Source organism: Gossypium hirsutum, chromosome D10 (assembly GCF_007990345.1).
Source record: "Gossypium hirsutum isolate 1008001.06 chromosome D10, Gossypium_hirsutum_v2.1, whole genome shotgun sequence".
Lineage (NCBI taxonomy): Eukaryota > Viridiplantae > Streptophyta > Magnoliopsida > Malvales > Malvaceae > Gossypium > Gossypium hirsutum.
Window position 1 is genome coordinate 12,637,222 of NC_053446.1, and position 20,132 is coordinate 12,657,353.

At 33.5% G+C, this 20,132-nt stretch overlaps 2 protein-coding genes and 1 pseudogene across 2 annotated transcripts; 2 read left to right on the forward strand and 1 right to left on the reverse strand.

Moving 5' to 3' along the window:
* The first annotated feature begins 4,197 nt into the window (after positions 1-4,197).
* Positions 4,198-5,879, forward strand: LOC107914300 (geranylgeranyl pyrophosphate synthase, chloroplastic). The gene has a single exon (XM_016843174.2). The coding sequence runs from the start codon at positions 4,529-4,531 to the stop codon at positions 5,645-5,647; it is 1,119 nt and encodes a 372-aa protein (XP_016698663.2). The 5' UTR covers positions 4,198-4,528; the 3' UTR covers positions 5,648-5,879.
* A 3,199-nt stretch (positions 5,880-9,078) lies between these two features.
* On the forward strand, positions 9,079-10,286 carry LOC121222400 (geranylgeranyl pyrophosphate synthase, chloroplastic). Its single transcript, XM_041103130.1, has one exon. The coding sequence runs from the start codon at positions 9,137-9,139 to the stop codon at positions 10,052-10,054; it is 918 nt and encodes a 305-aa protein (XP_040959064.1). The 5' UTR covers positions 9,079-9,136; the 3' UTR covers positions 10,055-10,286.
* The window catches only part of LOC121222027 (probable WRKY transcription factor 31), a 12,505-nt pseudogene continuing 2,567 nt past the window's right edge, over positions 10,195-20,132 (reverse strand).

A 20,132-nucleotide genomic window follows, 5' to 3' on the forward strand; every position in this document is an offset into this window, starting at 1 on the left:
GAGCCTGGGTTTGGAAAGTGAAGTAAAAACAATACTTTTAAAAAGTATCTTTTTTAAAAAAATTATGAGAAGATAAAATGTCTTTCAAATACAATATTGTAAATGAAAAATATGTATTTAAATTCATTAATATTATAACTTATGAGATATATGAATTTAAATTATAATAAAATATTAAAAAAACCGTTACTAATATTTTAATATATGAAAGGTAAATCTTAAATACTATTTAAGCAATTAATATAAAAATGGTTTGAGTATGTAAATTATATTTTAAATATAAAAATTAGATAGAAACATAATATTAGTAAATCATATATATACTATAGTAATATGAAGGTAAAAAAACGAGTTCATATTATAGTTCTTTTTACACATGATACTCTTTATTTGAAGCATTTGTTTACAATTTGAATAAATTACTCTTTTAGTCATTGTCTTTTAAATCTTTTTAATTATTCCATAACTTTTGTTTAATATTTTTCTTTATAATTTTTATATTTAAATATAGTTGATTTTAAATAAATTATTTTTTATTTTAAAATTTTACTTAATTTACTTAAATTTTAATGATATAATATTAAAATTAATGGATATTAAATTTCTAAGCTTAAAATATAGTTTAAAAAAGACATAAATTAAATTATATAAATTTTAAATATAATAAGAGTTAATTATATTCATTGATTATGGTAGAGGAAATATAAATATAAAATTACAAAAAAAATCGAATTTATTTAACAATATATAATAAATAACCTGTAAGGTTAATATTAATATTAAATGATGAAATTTTGCATTGTTTTAATATTATTTTTTAAAATTAATATAACTTATTCTATATTAATTAAATATTTTGCAATTACATTACTTTTTTAAAATTTTAATTATTTTTTTGAAGAAATTCATTAATTAAAAACAAAAAAATATTAAATATACATAACTAGCACATACATCACATGAGAATACAAACTAATTTAAAAATATAATGTTTGATTTCCAACCTTTATTTAGATTATTTAGTAGATTACCATATATGTTACACTCTATTATTTGGTTTGTTTTATTAGCATGTAAAAATTTTATTGTTGAGTTGATGAAATGTATATTTTACTAAATGTTTTTAATTATAAATAAAAAAAAAGTTATTAAGTTTATCTTAGAGCGAGAGTTGACAATAAAAATAGAAAAAAAAAGTAACGCTAATAACAATATACAAAATGTTAAATTTCTCAAAAATTAAATAATGAAAACAATGAAAACACTCGCTTCTAATAATATTAATTAATTAAAAATTAAGGTAATAAAATTGATAAAAATGTAATAGAATAGACATGTTCAGTTTTTTCAACTAATAATAATAATAAAATATAGGCAATATTGTATCTGGTATAACACGTAGTTTTGTTAGTCTCACAAAAACGCATATCACGTGGAGGGCATCATAACTGGACTTTGACCTAAAACAGACATAAAACATTTTCAATAAGAACCCCACCCATCTTTTGAAAACTCACTTCCCCTAATCAATTTTGAAATTTCATTTTTTTGAACATCAAATTCCTCTTTTCCTCTTTTATAATTTAGTGACTAAAATAACAAATATCTAAATTCATATTTTGGTAAGAAAACAAAAATATTTTATTTTAATTAATTATTAGTATATATATTTAAAGTAAATTAACCCATGCTTTAAAAAATAAGAAAACCAAAAGGAAAGAACAATACAGGATACCCGAAAAAATTAAAAGTCACTGCTCCGACACTTGTCATTCATGGTTTGGAACTGGGAACCTAAAACAGAAACTGCATCCTAAAAACTAAAATGAAAAAAAAAAAAAAAGGAGTGCTTTAGTTTAAACTTTAGGGTCTGTTTGATTGACGTAATTGATTTTTCGGAAAATCATTTTCAATTGGAAAATGAACTCCAAAACAAGGGAAAATGAGTTACATTTTAAGAAAAATATCTTACCCTTTCAATTTCCGTAAGACATTTTCATTGCTCTCCTCTCTATCGCCTCCTTCATTCCTTCCTTTATTTCCGGTAGAAAATTGATTCTGTTTATCGATTTTCCAGTAACTTATTTTTTTTTAATTATTCAATACTTGTTTTTTTAACACAATTACAAATAATTTATTTGATATTAGTTTTTTTCAATTTATAACGATTAATATTGTAGCATAATAATTGAGTATTATTATAAATAAATCATTGCAATATATGTAAAAAAATTTAAAATATAAAAATTTATTAATACTTATTAATATATGCAAAAACAACTTTTCCGGAAAATATTTTCAGAAAATCTGCCAAATAGCGAAAAATATTTTACACAGATTCAATCAAACACCAGAAAATATTTTCCAGTAAATCATTTTACAGAAAAGTAAAATATTTTCCAGAAATCATTTTACGGAAAATATTTTACTTGCAATCAAACAGACCCTTAAACTGTGAACAATTCTAGTTTATTTTTAAAAATATTTCTCCGGAGAAATCTTTTCAGAGATCTTTGAAACAAAAGAAATCTTGCTGGTTCTTCCCTCCATAATCTTGAGTTTATCGGAGCCCACTATTTTCCTCCAGACTCAGGAACTAAGAAACCCAAACTGTCATTATTAATATTTTGATATATAAAATATAAATTTTAAATATTTATAAATAATTAATAATAATTATTTGTAAAATTTAATTTAAATATATAATTTATATTTTAAATATTATATAATCCTTACAAATTTATATATATATGATATATTTGAAATAAATTTCAATAAAAAATAATTGTATACCTCAATATAAATATTACATAAAATACATTAGATTATAAATAATGGTTAGAAAGGTGATTTGCTCCAAAGAAAAAAAAGAAAGTAAATTTGGTTTTAGGTTAAAAAGCAGTTTAAATTATGGAAACGGAGCTTTGGAGAGAGGGCAGCAGGCTTGCCACATGAGAGCAAGGAAGGTGATTTTAGAGAACAAATTCCCTGATTAAAGCACAAAATGATGATCATGTTGTTAATGCTTTAGTGAGGGGTAGAGACTCCTACAATTAGATTGGGAGATCGAAGTTGTGTATGTTTATCGTGAGGGTAACAAAATTGTCAATGTGCTGGCGCCAATTGAAGCATTTGGTGTCCCAAATGAGGTTTATCGTCTAGTTGAGGATGATTTTAGTAGTGTTGGTACACAGAACGATTATACTTTAATCATCATTGATTCCTTTTGTTTCGTATTAATTATGACTTCAAAAACACTTTAAATAAATAATGAAAGTTTAATTATTTAGATTACTTAATATATAAGTGGATATGTTATTTGATTAATGGAATGGATGGTTACATGAAACCATATTTTACTATATGATTTTAATTATGCACAATGTTAAATTTCTTAAACAAATAAATAATTAGGTGACTTATAATAATAATTAATTAAAAATTAAGGTAATATAATCAATAAAAATGTTAAGTTTTTAATAATAATAGAAGAAAGTCAATGAGAAAATTGTCATAAATCTCAGCTTACTAAGAAACAAATGGTATTTACCCTTTACATACTGAATTTTGACTTATCAAATAAGACTTCCACCTATGTTTTCATATTATCAAATTACTTTTTAAAACTACCATTCATACTTTTTAACTTTTAAATCATCTGATAATATATATTTAAATGTATTTTTTTTTATAAGCTTTGAATTTTTGAGTCTTATCATGCATGGGAGTTTGTCCAATTTATTGACTTTAGTTTAGATTGTATCATTTCTTAATCTAATAATTTGATGGTTATTTTATAATAATTTAATACTTGTGATTACTTGAACTTATATTTCTAATTATATTGTACTTGTTACTCAAATATTTAAGTTCGAGACCTACCATGCACTATTATATCCATAAGTCTCTGAGTCCTATCATATATGTGAATTTTTGTCTAATTAATCTCAATTTATTAGCTTTAATTTGATTTTACTTTATTATTACGAATGAATTTACACTCAAAAAAATAAATAAATAAAACAAAAATGGACAGCAGTGCATGAAACATGAAGGTACAGTAGTTGAGGTCTACATGTTTAATTACTGATGTAGGAAAACTCAAACCCGTCCCTACTCCTCACACGTGATCCATGTTTTCTATTTTATATAATGCTATTTCTATATATACATACGAAGCACCCAAATTCTTTTGTCGTGTTGGCTGCTCTTTGGCTGTTATTAAAACTAATGCGCATCCATTCGTTTTCTTTTTACCTTCTCTTTCGTTTTCTTTCCCCCAACTCCGCCACTTGAGCAATCATTTTTGTAATACCTACACTTTCCGTCAACTCTCCATTGTATGACTTTCCATACCCAGTTTTTTTGTTTTTGGAAAGTGGAATTTGCATTAGAATTTTGTCACTTTTAGCTGAATCCTGTAAGCTGCTTTCCGTTTTCATTCAAAATCCCCTTTCTTAACAAGAAAAACCCAATCTTTCAGACGCTCAAAGAGAAAAAGAAAAAAAAAAAAAAGAAGAAAGAAAGAATGGCTTCAGTGAATCTGGGCTCTTTGGTTCAATCATACTCCATTTTCAACCAAGCTTCCAGAAACAATTCCAAGTCTTTTCCTTTACCCAGATCCTTTCCCTTCAATCCCCTCAAGAATATCTCATCTTCAACTCCCAAAAGACGTAGCTTTACATCTCTTCCTTCGATATCCTCAGTCCTTACCAAAGAAGACGCGGTCATGGAAGAAGACCAAGACCCTCAATTACCAAGTTTTGATTTCAAATCATTCATGATACACAAGGGTAATGCAGTTAACCAAGCCCTGGACTCGGCTGTTCCACTCCGTGACCCTGTTAAAATCCATGAAGCAATGCGTTACTCCCTTTTAGCCGGTGGCAAAAGGGTCCGCCCAGTTATTTGTTTGGCTGCCTGTGACCTTGTTGGTGGCAAAGAATCCATGGTTATGCCAGCAGCTTGTGCTCTTGAAATGATCCACACCATGTCTTTAGTCCACGATGATCTTCCTTGCATGGACAACGATGATCTTCGTAGAGGGAAACCAACCAACCACAAAGTTTATGGTGAAGATATAGCTGTGTTAGCAGGGGATGCTCTTTTAGCCTTTTCGTTTGAACATATAGCTGTATCCACAGTTGGTGTCACACCTGATAGGATTGTAAGAGCAATTGGGGAATTAGCTAAATCTATTGGGGCTGAAGGGTTGGCGGCTGGTCAAGTTGTGGATATAAGCAGTGAGGGTCTAACCAATGTGGGGTTGGATCATTTAGAATTCATTCATGTTCATAAAACTGCTGCTTTGCTTGAAGCAGCTGCGGTTTTAGGGGCTATTCTTGGTGGTGGACGTGATGAAGATGTGGAAAAGTTGAGGAAATTTGCAAGGAATATTGGGCTTTTATTTCAAGTTGTGGATGATATTCTTGATGTAACAAAGTCATCTAAAGAATTAGGGAAGACTGCAGGGAAAGATTTGGTGGCTGATAAAGTGACTTATCCTAAATTGATGGGGATAAACAAATCAAAGGAGTTTGCAGAGAAGTTGAAGAGTGATGCATTAGAGTTGCTTCAAGGGTTTGATCCTGAGAAATCTGCCCCCTTAATTGCTTTAGCTAATTATATAGCTTACAGGCAAAATTAGCTTCCTCTTGTGTTTGATAAAAAGGGCTTCGAGAAAGAAGCACGATAGTAGTAATAATATTGTGAATAGTCTACTACAATGTTTATGTTCTAAAGCTCCCATCAATGGTACGTGGATGTAATTGTTAAATTCAGTTCTTCCTCAATTTGTTGGTCTTATGTACGAGTTCTTACTCTGAATCTGGAACTTTTTATCAATAAGTACAATGATAAATCTGGTGATTTCTTCTTTAGCAGTCAACGCAACAATGTTTCTTTGTGATGTTGAAACCGTTAACAAGTACGTCTTGTTATTCTGTATCACTTGGGATGCAAGTGTTGAATATATAGTGTTATTCCGGCTGGTTTTCTGTTGTATCTTTCGACATCTTGCCTGCCATAACACTGTCACTGCAATTTATAAAAATTGTCCACATAAATATACATATGTCTTTTCACATCTTTTAATTTTATTCATCTTCTTTATTGTTATTATTTATTTACTTATTTACGTGTTTATTATCATTTCAAAAGGATATTTTAATTCTATTCGTTTATTTACTTGTTGTTATGTGATTGATTCGTCTCTTATGTTTATTTATTTCATTTTTGTTGATTATTTATATTGTTTATACTTAACTTGTCGTATTCATTATCGTTTTGTTATGCATATTAACACCATACATCAAAAAGGAATTTTTCTAAATAAGGCAATATTTTGCGTTTGGAAAATCGAGAAAACGTGCCCTAACGTGCTGGGTTTCGATTTCTCGTTTGACCAAAATAGCCAAATACCCATTTTAAACTTTCAAATAAGACCATATTTCGCGTTTGGAAATTCGAGAAAACGTGCCCTAACGTGTTGGGTTTCGAGTACTCGTTTGGCAAAATAGTCGAATATCCTTTTGAAATTTTAAAACGAGGCAATGTTTTGCGTTTGGAAATTCGAGAGAATGTGCCCTAACGTGATAGGTTTCGATTTCTCGTTCGACTAAATAGCCAAATATCCTCTTAAATTTTAATCCATGTCGTTCGAGTTTTTTAAGGATCATACTCTAAATCTCTTTAAAGTTTTCAATCTTCGACACTAAGACATTAACTAATCAACTAGGTACCAATTTTTGGGCGTTACGAGGGTGCTAATCCTTCCTCGTGCGTAACCGACTCCCGAACCCATTTTTTTGAATTTCGTAGACCAAAATCGTTGTTTTAATAAAAAATTAAATCGTTTATTAAAAACAACCACTTTTCGAGGTGACCCGATCACACCTCAAAAAAACAAAGATTAGTGGCGACTCCCATTTTCGTTTTATTTTCAAAATCCAAGTCGACCCCGTTTTCTCAAAAAAATTGTGTCAACAGCCATCATCCACAAGAAATTTCAGACTCTTAGCTTCATTTTTGCTTTCTTTAATTAAGTGGTAGATGTCATTTAAATGATGAGAAAATGTGAAATAAAAAATTAATGGTCGTTCAAAAGGATTGAAATTGAAGCATCTTTTATCTGCAGATTTTCATAAAGGAAAACATGCATATTCTGCAACTATCATCATCATATATATTAAAATGTAGTATTTATTTTAATATTCTACTCTTGGGTGTTGTTTAAAACTTGAAAAAATTAAATTATTTTTCCTTTTCTTTTTTCAATTTTTTAAAAGAACTAGAGGATAAATTATTTGATAAAACTTGTAAATTTAAAGGCTTAAATTTATTAAATTATTTAAAATTAGAGTCAAATTAATAGAATATATAAATATTAAGCACTAAATATGTTATTATACTAAATAAAAAAAGGCCACATCATTATTTCTATTATCAATTTAACGACAAGTAATCAAAAAAAAAGTGAATCCAAATATTAATACCTAAATTAAAAAATTTTAAAATTAGATGACCAAAACAAGAAAACAAACATAATCGAGCCACGATTGATATAGTTTACCCTTAAATTTTAGGCTTATGGTTTTCCAACTCTTTAAACTAATGCAAGAAAATAAAATAATTAAGAAATTAAATAGCGTAAAATTATCATAAATAAATTGAAATTGATGCAATTCTAGTGAACGTGGAGATATCATTAGTCCTTGTTAGTTTTTAATCATTAAATTTTACATCCACCCAAGAGTTTAGGCCAATGTTCCAAATATTTCTGTCCATCCTTTAAATTGGTAAAACTTAACCTTTCGTTTGGGTATTCTTCAAATTAAGGATTTAGTTTGAAAATTTAAAGAGGAAGATGGATAAATGGGTCAATAACTTGTTGACACCATTTTTTTGAGAAAACGGGGTCGACTTGGATTTTGAAAATAAAACGAAAATGAGTCGCCACCAATCTTTTTTTTTTGAGGTGTGATCGGGTCACCTCGAAAAGTGGTTGTTTTTAATAAACGATTTAATTTTTATTAAAACAACGATTTTGGTCTACGAAATTCAGAAAAATGGGTTCGGGAGTCGGTTACGCACGAGGAAGGATTAGCACCCTCGTAACGCCCAAAAATTGGTACCTAGTTAATTAGTTAATGTCTTAGTGTCGAAGATTGAAAACTTTAAAGAGATTTAGAGTATGATCCTTAAAACAACGCGAACGACATGGATTAAAATTTAAGAGGATATTTGGCTATTTAGTCGAACGAGAAATCGAAACCCAGCACGTTAGGGCACATTCTCTCGAATTTCCAAACGCAAAACATTGCCTCATTTTAAAATTTCAAAAGGATATTCGACTATTTGGCCAAACGAGTAATCGAAACCCAACACGTTAGGGCACGTTTTCTCAAATTTCCAAACGCGAAATATGGTCTTATTTTGAAAGTTTAAAATGGGTATTTGGCTATTTTGGTCAAACGAGATATCGAAACCCAGCACGTTAGGGCACGTTTTCTCGATTTTCCAAACGTAAAATATTGCCTTATTTAGAAAAATTCCTTTTTTGATGTATGGTGTTAATATGCATAACAAAACGATAATGAATACGACAAGTTAAGCATAAACAATATAAATAATCAACAAAATAAAATAAATAAATATAAGAGACGAATCAATCACATAACAAGAAGTAAATAAACGAATAGAATTAAAATATCCTTTTGAAATGATAATAGACACGTAAATAAGCAAATAAATAATAATAACAATAAAGAAGATGAATAAAATTAAAGGATGTGAAAAGACATATGTATATTTATGTGGACAATTTTTATAAAATAAAAAAAATGTGTATATATGTATATCCTAAAATATATGTCAATATTAAATAAAAATATATGTATGTATGTACATATTTTAAAACGATAAAACATAAAAAAATATATATTTAGGAATTATAAAATATACGTATACGTTATAAGAACGTATATATGCATATATATATTTTTAAAAATTATAAAGTACAAAAGACGTATGTATATGCATATATATATATATATATATCTCATCTTCAACTCCCAAAACACGTAGCTTTACATCTCTTCCTTCGATATCCTCAGTCCTTACCAAAGAAGACGCGGTCATGAAAGAAGACCAAGACCCTCAATTACCAAGTTTTGATTTCAAATCATTCATGGTAGACAAGGTTAATGCAGTTAACCAAGCCCTGGACTCGGCTGTTCCACTCCGTGACCCTGTTAAAATTCATGAAGCAATGCGTTACTCCCTTTTAGCCGGTGGCAAAAGGGTCCGCCCAGTTCTTTGTTTGGCTGCTTGTGACCTTGTTGGTGGCAAAGAATCCATGGTTATGCCAGCAGCTTGTGCTCTTGAAATGATCCACACCATGTCTTTAGTCCACGATGATCTTCCTTGCATGGACAACGATGATCTTCGTAGAGGGAAACCAACTAACCACAAAGTTTATGGTGAAGATATAGCTGTGTTAGCAGGGGATGCTCTTTTAGCCTTTTCGTTTGAACATATAGCTGTATCCACAGTTGGTGTCACACCTGATAGGATTGTAAGAGCAATTGGGGAATTAGCTAAATCTATTGGGGCTGAAGGGTTGGCGGCTGGTCAAGTTGTGGATATAACCAGTGAGGGTCTAACCAATGTGGGGTTGGATCATTTAGAATTCATTCATGTTCATAAAACTGCTCCATTGCTTGAAGCAGCTGCGGTTTTAGGGGCTATTCTTGGAGGTGGACATGATGAAGATGTGGAAAAGTTGAGGAAATTTGCAAGGAATATTGGGCTTTTATTTCAAGTTGTGGATGATATTCTTGATGTAACAAAGTCATCTAAAGAATTAGGGAAGACTGCAGGGAAAGATTTGGTGGCTGATAAAGTGACTTATCCTAAATCGATGGGGATAAACAAATCAAAGGAGTTTGCAGAGAAGTTGAAGAGTGATGCATTAGAGTTGCTTCAAGGGTTTGATCCTGAGAAATCTACCCCCTTAATTGCTTTAGCTAATTATATAGCTTACAGGCAAAATTAGCTTCCTCTTGTGTTTGATAAAAGGGCTTCGAGAAAGAAGCACGATAGTAGTAATAATATTGTGAATAGTCTACTACAATGTTTATGTTCTAAAGCTCCCATCAATGGTACGTGGATGTAATTGTTAAATTCAGTTCTTCCTCAATTTGTTGGTCTTATGTACGAGTACTTACTCTGAATCTGGAACTTTTTATCAATAAGTTCAATGATAAATCTGGTGATTTCTTCTTTAACAGTCAATGCAACAATGTTTCTTTGTGATGTTGAAACCGTTAACAAGTACGTCTTGTTATTCTGTATCACTTGGGATGCAAGTGTTGAATATATACTATTATTCCGGCTGGTTTTCTGTTGTATCTTTCGACATCTTGCCTGCCATAACACTGTCACTGCAATTTCTTTGCCTTTTTTTTTTGTAAAGAAACCATCTGTGTTAACAAATGCTTTTTGATAGGCTATGGATATCTGTTCTATATGAATATATAAGCTATGTAAATTGTGTTTGGATGTGATGTGTCAGGTATAAGTATATATATTTGTTTTTCTTGTATTTGGACCATTTTAGTGTGTCATGTTTTCATTATAATACCTCCACTGAATGTGTCCTATACAGATTTCGAATATAAATACTTGAAAAAGTTTTTGAAAAGCTTGTTTTATTCAGAGAAGGACATGAGCCTGTTAGTTAAAGAACAAAGTGGAAAGTTTCAGATAAGCATGAGCTAGTGGAATTTTCTTTTGGTTGGTGCATTTGGTTTTTAAAAAGTGATGAATTGCTGCACTAAACTGCAGATTATTGTATTGTCTTCAATTGTTAAGATTTTCTGAAATAATTATATCCAAAACGATCCGGCGTCAACTACGATACATGACTGATGGACTGTCAGTCTCAACTCCTTAAACCTTCCTAGAACAAGGGTATTTCTTGTCTGACTAGGTAACCTTTTGAAGCTTTTGCCCTCGCCCTTATCTTTGCATCCATGGATTTCGTGAAATCTTTTAACTCTGAGCTCAGGGTTACAAGAGAATCGAAGCTTGGGTCACCATGAATACGTACCACTATACTACGGCTTAATGCTTCATAAGAGTGCTTTGAATTGCTGTTGAACAATACTGACTCTGCAGTTAATGATTTATGACATATAGGGGACCTCCTATGAGAATCATCCATGACTCAAAACATATCTTAAAGCCTGAAAGTTGGATTAGGGTTGGCCTTAACATAAGGATTACTTTGTCCCGATATATATATATATATTTGTTAGAAAACATGAACTTAGATTAGATAATAGTTCAAAACACAGCCACAACAACAATAGCTTCACGGGCTCATTACAAACAAACAAAAGCATCCATAAGTAGGCATTAGATCGAAAATTGCTCCCTTGATTCACCATAGCATCAACACTCTTATTTCCTTCTCTGAAGGTGTGTTTGATTTTAGCATTCGGGATAGTAGTTAAGAGCATCATACAATCATCAATGAAGCAAAATGTTAATATTAAAGTATTAGAGATGAGACTAATAACAACAATCGAATCAACTTCAACTTTAGGACATATAATGTTCAAATCCATCACTAATTTTAATCCATCTCTCAATGCCCAAAGCTGGACTTCAATGCTGATAGCTTTATGGATATGCCCAAAGCTTGACCCAATTACCTAAATTATGCTAATATCTCTTTCGAGAGTAAGAGCAACTAATTCTAGGTTGATTAATTGAAATCTCTTTCTAATTAAAACCCTTATTGTCACATTAACTCGATTTATGGATTCCCTTACTAGATTTGACTCTAATCCGGTAGATTTATGTCATCTTATTTCTAGGATTGCATGCAACTTTACTCAATTATACTAGATCTACTCTTAAACAGAGGCTTTTCCTCCACTGAATTAAGCACATTAAACATGAATTAATATTCCAGAAATATTAAAATAAGAAATAAGCACACATAATTGAGAACAAGAATTAAGTATTTATCACGTAAAACAGATGTTAATTAATAGAATTTATCATAGATTTCATCTTACTTGGTATCTAGGGAATTAGTACATAATCCTGAATAAAAAACATCTCAAAGTCAGAAAAACTACAAGAAATAAAGAAACTTGTACAAGCCCAATTTTTTTAACCGAGGCCCATTACCCAATAACCAAACCCAACACTAACCCAATACCACCTAGACCTTACCTATCAGCCCAAACCTAGACCCAAAATCTAAACCCACCTAAACAATAAACCCAACTATTGCCCAGCCCAACACCAACTTAAAAAAAAAAATAATAAAAACCCTAGCCCTAGGTCTTCTGCCGTCAGTCGACTGGTCACCTGCCCTCTGTACGCCGCTGCCACCACCCACCGCCACCAACTCGGTCAATCACCTGCAAAACGGCACAAACACGTAAAGAATAGCAGAAAGTAATAGAAATAATAGAAATTGATAGGCTATAAAAGGAAAAACACTATCTTTGTATTTTTTGGAACAGAAAAGTGAATGAAAAGCAAAAAAAATCAAAAAGAGGTTGATTCTAGTATTCTTTTTCTTCTGTTCGTGTGCATTGTTCTTTGTTTTTTTATTTTCTTTGTTATTTGTTTTTTACTCTATTAACACAAAAGGTTTTCCTAGTTTTCCAACTTTATTTATCTATTTATTCGTTTTTCTATTTTTTTTGATTTGTAATAATATATATTATAAATATATACATAATATAAAAAAGAGAAAAAAAACATACCTTTTTGAATTTCCGGCCACCGTGTACGGTGGCCGGCGCGACGCCGGCGCGGTGGGCCTTGGCCGGAATCTGGACTTAGTCCAGAGAGAATATTTTTTTTCTTTCCTTCTGTTTTTTTTCTTTTCAATGCCCAAATGAATTTTTTTTTCTCAAAAGAAGGCCTTTTATACCCTGGTAAAACGACGCCGTTTTGGCCGGCATTCTTAAGCCCCGAAACGACGTCGTTTTGCCCCCCAGATCCGCGCGCCGACCCGACCCGAGGGGAGGATCCGCGTGTTTTCGCTGGATGGGCTATTTGCGCGCTCAGTCCCTCCAGTTTTAAAGAGCATTGCAATTCGGTCCTTTTCGCTATTTCCTTTTATTTTTAATCTAGCCCTATAATTTTAACTTTATTTCAATCTGGCCTACTGCTGCGCTGCGTTTTGAGGCGTTTGGGTTATTTGCTCATTTGATCCCTTCGCTTTTGGCGCGCTTTGTAATTTAGTCCCTTTCATTTTGAATTCGCCCAGTTTCTTTTTTATTTTGATTTAGTCCCTTTTATTTTATTTTTCTTTCAATTTCGCCCTATATTTTGGTTTTATTTCGATTTAGCCCATATTTTAGCGATTTTATGTTATTATTATTATTATTTTAAATATTATTATTAGTTTACTATTATTATTATGGTTATTATTATTACTATTATCGTTAGTATTAATATTACTGTTGTTTCTCTTATACTTTTCTTTCACGAATATTTATATACCTATTCATATATATATATATATATATTATATAAACGTGCATATTTATATATATATTATATTTCCTTTTTTTACATATATATTTTACTTATACCTACATATGTATTTTCATATTATTATACATATCTATGTATGTGTTTTATTTTTATAAATAGATATTTATACCTTTATATTTTAATTTATATACATATCTATATATCTATATACATATCTTGTTTTCATAAATATATATATACACTTACATATTCTTCATATTTTTAAATACGTGTTCTATATATGTTCTTTAAATATTTTATGACTCATATATACACATATTTTTATAGCTTAAAACTATCTATATACCTATATATACATATATATCTCTTTGTTTTTTATTGTATTTACTCTTTATTTATTTCATTTTCATTATTCATTTTGAATGAATTCGTTTTATATTTTGTTATTTTATATGTCGTAAGTTTGACCGTTTATATTGATTGCTATTGCTCGTATCATTCTATACTTTTATATTCATTATGATCTTGCCATGCATAAAAATGTAATTTGCTTTTACTATGATTTCGTGTTTTATTTTACTTGATGTAACAAAATTTAATTTTTAAAATGACATTTCGTGTTTGGATTTGAGGAAATAGTGCCCTAACTTACTGGGTTTCGACTTTCTCAATAAATCTAAATACACGAATCTTTTCAAACTCGAAGTTTTTTAAAATGATCTCGGAAGTTAAGAAAAGATCATGCCCTAACTTACTGGGCAAGATTTATTTTCTAAACCCGAGATAATAAAACATTTTTTGAAAAGGGGTAACATTTTAGCATTCACTCCAGTATCGAGAATTCGAGACGTTGTATCCTAACTTACTGGATATGATGTCTTTTCTCGATTAACGTGAAATATGCCACTTTTTCCAAAATTTTCAACTTTTAATACAAGGATCGTATTTTTTAAATTTCTTTAAAGTTTTCAGCTTTTCGACATTAAGACATTAAGTAATCAACTAAGGTACCAATTTTGGGCGTATCGAGGATGCTAATCCTTCCTCGTGCGTAACCGACTCCCGAACCCGTTTTTCTGAATTTCGTGGACCAAACCTGTTGTTTTAATAAAATCAAACCGTTTATTAAAAACAACCACTTTTCAAGGTGATCCAATCACACCTCATAAAAAAGGATTGGTGGCGACTCCCGTTTCATTTTTCAAAACCCAAGTCGACCCCGTTTTTCATCAAAAAATGGTGTCAACAGCTTGGCGACTCCACTGGGGACACCGATAAGAGGGTCAAGCCACGTGGTGATTACTTTTTGTCTTTTGTCAAAAATTGAAAATTCGGTTTAAAATTACGATCCTTTCATCGCATTTTATCTGTCTTTATCATAATCATCATCATTGGGGTTTATAATTGCTCTGTTTGTTTAAATTTTGGTATCTTTCCGCATTGCATTGCATGACCGTTGGTCACACCTTTTTAAGTGGGAGTGAGAAGCTACGCCTTCGTGAGGTTTTCACCTCCGCATGGGATAGTGAATCGCTTTCGGGATATATCCGTACCTATGTCTTCGTGAGATTTTCATCTCCGCATGGCCATAGGGAAATGTATCCCCCTGAATCGAACTCGGTCCGTATGAGCCTATAATGGGAGAGGATCGAGGAATCTGCTGGTTCAGGTACCCTACTTTAGAACCAAACCACATGTAATGAGCCATAGGAAATGACCTAGGTAGAGCTACTCCAAATTTTAGTGCTTACCTAAATGAATGTTGTATTTATTGTCGCTTATTTTAAATCTTATTCTGTGTTTAATGCTAATTTACTTTGTTTGTGATTGCATGGCATCTTCATTCTAAAAGAGGTGTCGATTTACGTTCAGTTTCTTGGTAGAAAGCTTATCATGGAAAAGGGGTTTGTTGATAAAGTAGAGGATAATGCGGCTGTGCGAATATGGGCTGAAACGACACAACGAGAGAAAGACGATAGTCTTACCGAAGGGTACGTGTCAGAATTGTGGGATTTTACCCGTATCAGTGTAATCCAGAATGACCTTCGAGAAATGAAAGAAGTCTGGGATCAATGGGATGTCGAGGCCAAGTAGCTGTTCTATTGTAACTACGGTGACCTACCTTATCTGCTTAGTGTCAAAGTGGACAAGTATTTATTCCGAGCCCTTGCTCAGGTTTGGAATCCTGCCTACAGTTGTTTCACTTTTGGGAAAGTAGATTTGACGCCTACTGTGGAGGAGTATACGACCTTGCTTCGGTGCCCAAAGATTCAAGTCGACAAGGCTTATTCCAAAGCTGCTTGTGTCCCTCCGTTGTTAAAGAAATTAATGAACATCACTGGGATGAGCGAGCAGTGGGTCGCTGCCCGGATCCAACAGAAGGGCGACAGTAAATGTGTTCCTTGAAAAAGTTTGCGAGATTTGGTGCTTGTACATCCTGACTTAAAGAAAAGGTTCGATGTCTTCGCTTTAGGTATCTATGGACTAGTGGTTTTCCCCAAAGCTTTAGGACACATAGACGAGGCTGTATCTGATTTGTTTGATCGGCTTAGTAAAGGGGTTACACCGGTTCCAACAATACTTGCTGAAACTTTTAGATCCTTGAATGCGTGTCGAAAAGCAGGGGAGGGAAGGTTTATTGGATGCGCGCAGCTCTTATTGGCATGGTTCCATAGCCACTTCTGGAAAGTCGAAAAGGTCTCTTATCGGGTATTCTCTGATAGCTACTCCCCTCTAGGAGAATTGGTGGCCACGCCAAGACGGGATGATATTTCAGAAGAAAAATGGATAGAGATACTCCAGAATCTCCAGGATGAAGATATTGAATGGAGGGCTCCTTGGTTAATTCCTGATGAGATATTGTACCGATGTGGAGATTTTGACTGGGTTCCGCTGCTCGGGATATGGGGAGCTATCGGATATGCTCCTCTACTCGTATCAAGACAGTATAGATCACGACAATTCATACCAGCCGTGCAGGGGTTGGCCTATTGTGATTTTCCTATAGGGAGGACAATTACAAGAAGAAGGTTCGAGAAATATCTAGTGCCTGGAACCAGACTCGTCGAATGAAGATCTTAGCCGTGGGTCCGACAATTACCCCCAAGTATAGTCAGTGGCGTGATCAAAGGATCAACGACAACATCCCGGCGTCAAATTCAGAAACTGCTCGATCTTTAGAGGAACACTTACAAGTTTTGCCTTCTGAGATAGAAATCATCAAACAAGAATTTGAAAAAAGGAGTTTAGAATTGGGGAAGAAGATAGAACAACTAGAGGAAGAAAAAATGCAGTTAGGACTGGATGTGGACATTCAAAGATTAGAGGCCGATAAATTGAGAAAAAGAAAGAACAAAGCAGAAGAAGATTTGGACAGCCTGAAGACAGATTACAAGAAGTTGTGCAGGTCGGTAAGAGCTGCTGGCTTGGGTAAAACGCCAGAACAATGGCGACAAGAAATTCAGGAGGAAAAGACGAAAGCTAATCAATGGGAAAAGAAATTTCAGGATACTCGGGCTCGAGAAGTCGCCTTGGGAAAGAGTCTACTAGTTTGCCAAGACGAGAAGACGGAGTTGAAGGTCCGGATAATTGAACTAGAAAGATCGCTTCACCAGTACTGTAATCATAATGCTACGGTTGAATTAAGGGCGAGCTTAGACAAAATTGAAGAATTAAAAGGACAAATAGGAGGGCTAGAGAATGCATTGCAAAATAGTGAAATCCGGATAGAGCTTCTGGAAGAAAATAATGAGCAGTGGCAAAGATAATTCCGTCAGTCTCAAGAGCAGATTAGAGAAAGAGATTATATTATAGGAGAGGCGGTGGCTCAAGTGCGCGAAGTAGCTGATCATCTGCAAACTCTAGCGGTTCAGGCTGATCTATTAAGTTTGAAGTATGAGTCAGAGTCGGACAGGGGCCGAGAATTAGCTTGGCTTCTTAGAAAGGTTAAGGCTTTGAGTGTAAGGGCAAAGCCATATATGTAGTCTATTTTATGTAAAGAAACTCTTTATCTAGTAAAGTTTTCTAATGAAGTTGAATTAGAATCAGTGCCTCTTTTTCTTTGCATTCTTTTCATGCATTTCATCACATCATATGCATTAATGACCATTAAAAAAACCTAATCGAATAAATCATTTCAGTTAACCTGGAAAACCAACAAAGTTACGGCACCCGAGCTAAGGCAAAAATTATGGACCAAAGGTTGGAGAAGCTAGAGCGACTTCAAAAGAAATGCAAGACCAGTTGCAGGCGCAAATGAAAGGGCAAATAGAAAAGATTCAGCGTGACATGGTGCAAAAGATGGAAGAGTCCCAAAATGATCTGGTGGCTAAGATGACGCAATTATTGAAGGGAGTAGATAAGGGTAAAGGTCCGGTGATTGTTAGTGAAGAAGAAAACAATGGTGAACCACTTTATCCTCCAGGTTTCACGCCTCCGCATGCGCAAGTACAGACTGAGCTGCATCCGCGGAGACCCTCTGTGTCGGTTAGGCCCCAGCAGTTCCAAGGCGATGCTTTAATCCCAATGAATTTTCAACCCGGAGCGGGCTTTAATCCCGGTGATAGCTCGAATAATATTGCTGTCCCAGATCTTGATGAGATGGTTAAAAACACAAGGCGAAGGAGGAATTTCCAAAACAATTTGAGGAGAAATGGAAATGGATAGAAGAGAAGTTTAGGGCAATAGAAAGCATCGAAAGCTATGGAATAGATGCAAAGGATCTGAGCTTGGTTCCGGACTTGGTGCTCCCTTACAAATTTAAGATGCCGGAATTCGAGAAATACAATGGGACTAGTTGCCCAGGATCCCATATTACTATGTTTTGTAGAAGAATGACGGGGCATATTAATAATGATCAATTATTAATACATTGCTTTCAGGAAAGTCTTACGGGAGCGGCGTCAAAGTGGTACAATCAGCTGAGCCGAGCTAAAATTGCTACTTTGAGGGATTAGCACAGGCTTTCCTGAGACAATACAATCATGTCTCAGAAATGATGCCTGACAGGATAACTCTGTAAAATTTAGAGAAGAAATTGAACGAAAGCTTCAGACAATATGCGCAGAGGTGGCGAGAGGTGGCGGTTCAGGTGCAACCACCGCTTTGGAAAAAGAGATGACGACGCTTTTTATTAATACTTTGAAAGCCCCGTTCATCACTCACATGTTGGGAAGCGCTTCAAAAAATTTCTCGGATATAATCATGAATGTTGAAATGATTGAGCATGCCATTAAAAGTGGAAAAATAGATGGAGGAGAAAATAATAGGAGGGCACCCCCGAGGAAAAGAGAAAATGAAGTGAATAATGTGAATGCTTATGGTAGGTCAATTACCGTGAATCAACCAAAGAAAGTGGTTGCTAATCAACAGGGATCATCAAGACAAGAGTCGGGAGCTAGGCAAACTACTGAAAAGCCCCAATTCACGCCAATCCCGATGTCATACAAGGAGTTGTATCAGACTTTATTCGATGCACATGTTGTTGCTCCTCATTACTTGAGTCCTCTACAACCCCCGTATCCAAAATGGTATGATACGAACGCGCAATGTGATTATCATGCGGGAATTTCTGGGCACTCGATAGAAATTGTACTGCCTTCAAGAAGGTAGTAGAAGGACTTATCAATTTAGGTGTTGTCAAACTTGACGACTCACCTAACGCAAAGAATCCGTTACCTAATCACGCAGATAAGGGGGTGAATATGGTTAGCGAAGGTACAGGAGAAGAAGTCAAGACTGACATTGCTGAAGTAAAAACTCCATGAAACAGGTCTGGAAAGAAATGGCGAAAAGAGGGTTGGTTATTTCAGATTCTGAGGAAGGGCATGGGATGGGAAATTATTATGAATTTCACCATAAAACAGGGCATGAAATCCAAGAATGTGAAGGATTCAAGGCTTTGGTTCAAAGCATGATGGATAACAAGGAGATGAGGTTTTATGAAGATGCGACAGAAATGAGGAGCATATGCGCGATAGAGTTGGGAACAAAGGCTCCAAAAATAAATCATCCTGTGGTTATTATCTCACGCCCTAAGGTAATGAGGTTAGGGCTCAGGTAACACCGAAAATTGTAATCCAGAAACCATCAAATTTCTCTTATAGGGATAACAAAATGGTGCCGTGGAATTACGGGTGTAATGTGACCATTTTGGGAAAAGAAGCAGAAAGAAATCAGGAATAGGTTCTTACACGCGCAATGGAAAAAGATATGATGCTCAAGCAGAGTCGTCCAGGGAAGAGAATTGGTAGAAAGAACAGAGGAAAGGGAAAGCAGTAGAAGTTGAGCCATTGGTAAATGAACCAATAAAAGAAGAGGAGGCAAAGGAGTTTTTGAAGTTTCTGAACACAGTGAATACAGTGTTGTGGAGCAACTGCACAAACAGCCAGCCCGCATTTCTGTATTAGCTTACTCCTAAACTCAGAAGTACATCGGAATGCACTTTTAAAGGTGCTAAACGAAACATATGTGGCTGACGATATTTCGGTAAACAAGCTGGACGGTTGATCAACAATATTGGTGCTGACAATTTATCTTCTTCAATGATGATGAAATACATCCGGAGGAAGAGGTCTACTAAGCCCTGCATGAGTGTCCATGCAAAG

Excerpts from the sequence above, each read along its gene's own strand:
- LOC107914300 (XM_016843174.2), top strand. The coding sequence starts at position 4,529 with ATGGCTTCAGTGAATCTGGGCTCTTTGGTTCAATCATACTCCATTTTC.
- LOC121222400 (XM_041103130.1), top strand. The coding sequence starts at position 9,137 with ATGAAAGAAGACCAAGACCCTCAATTACCAAGTTTTGATTTCAAATCA.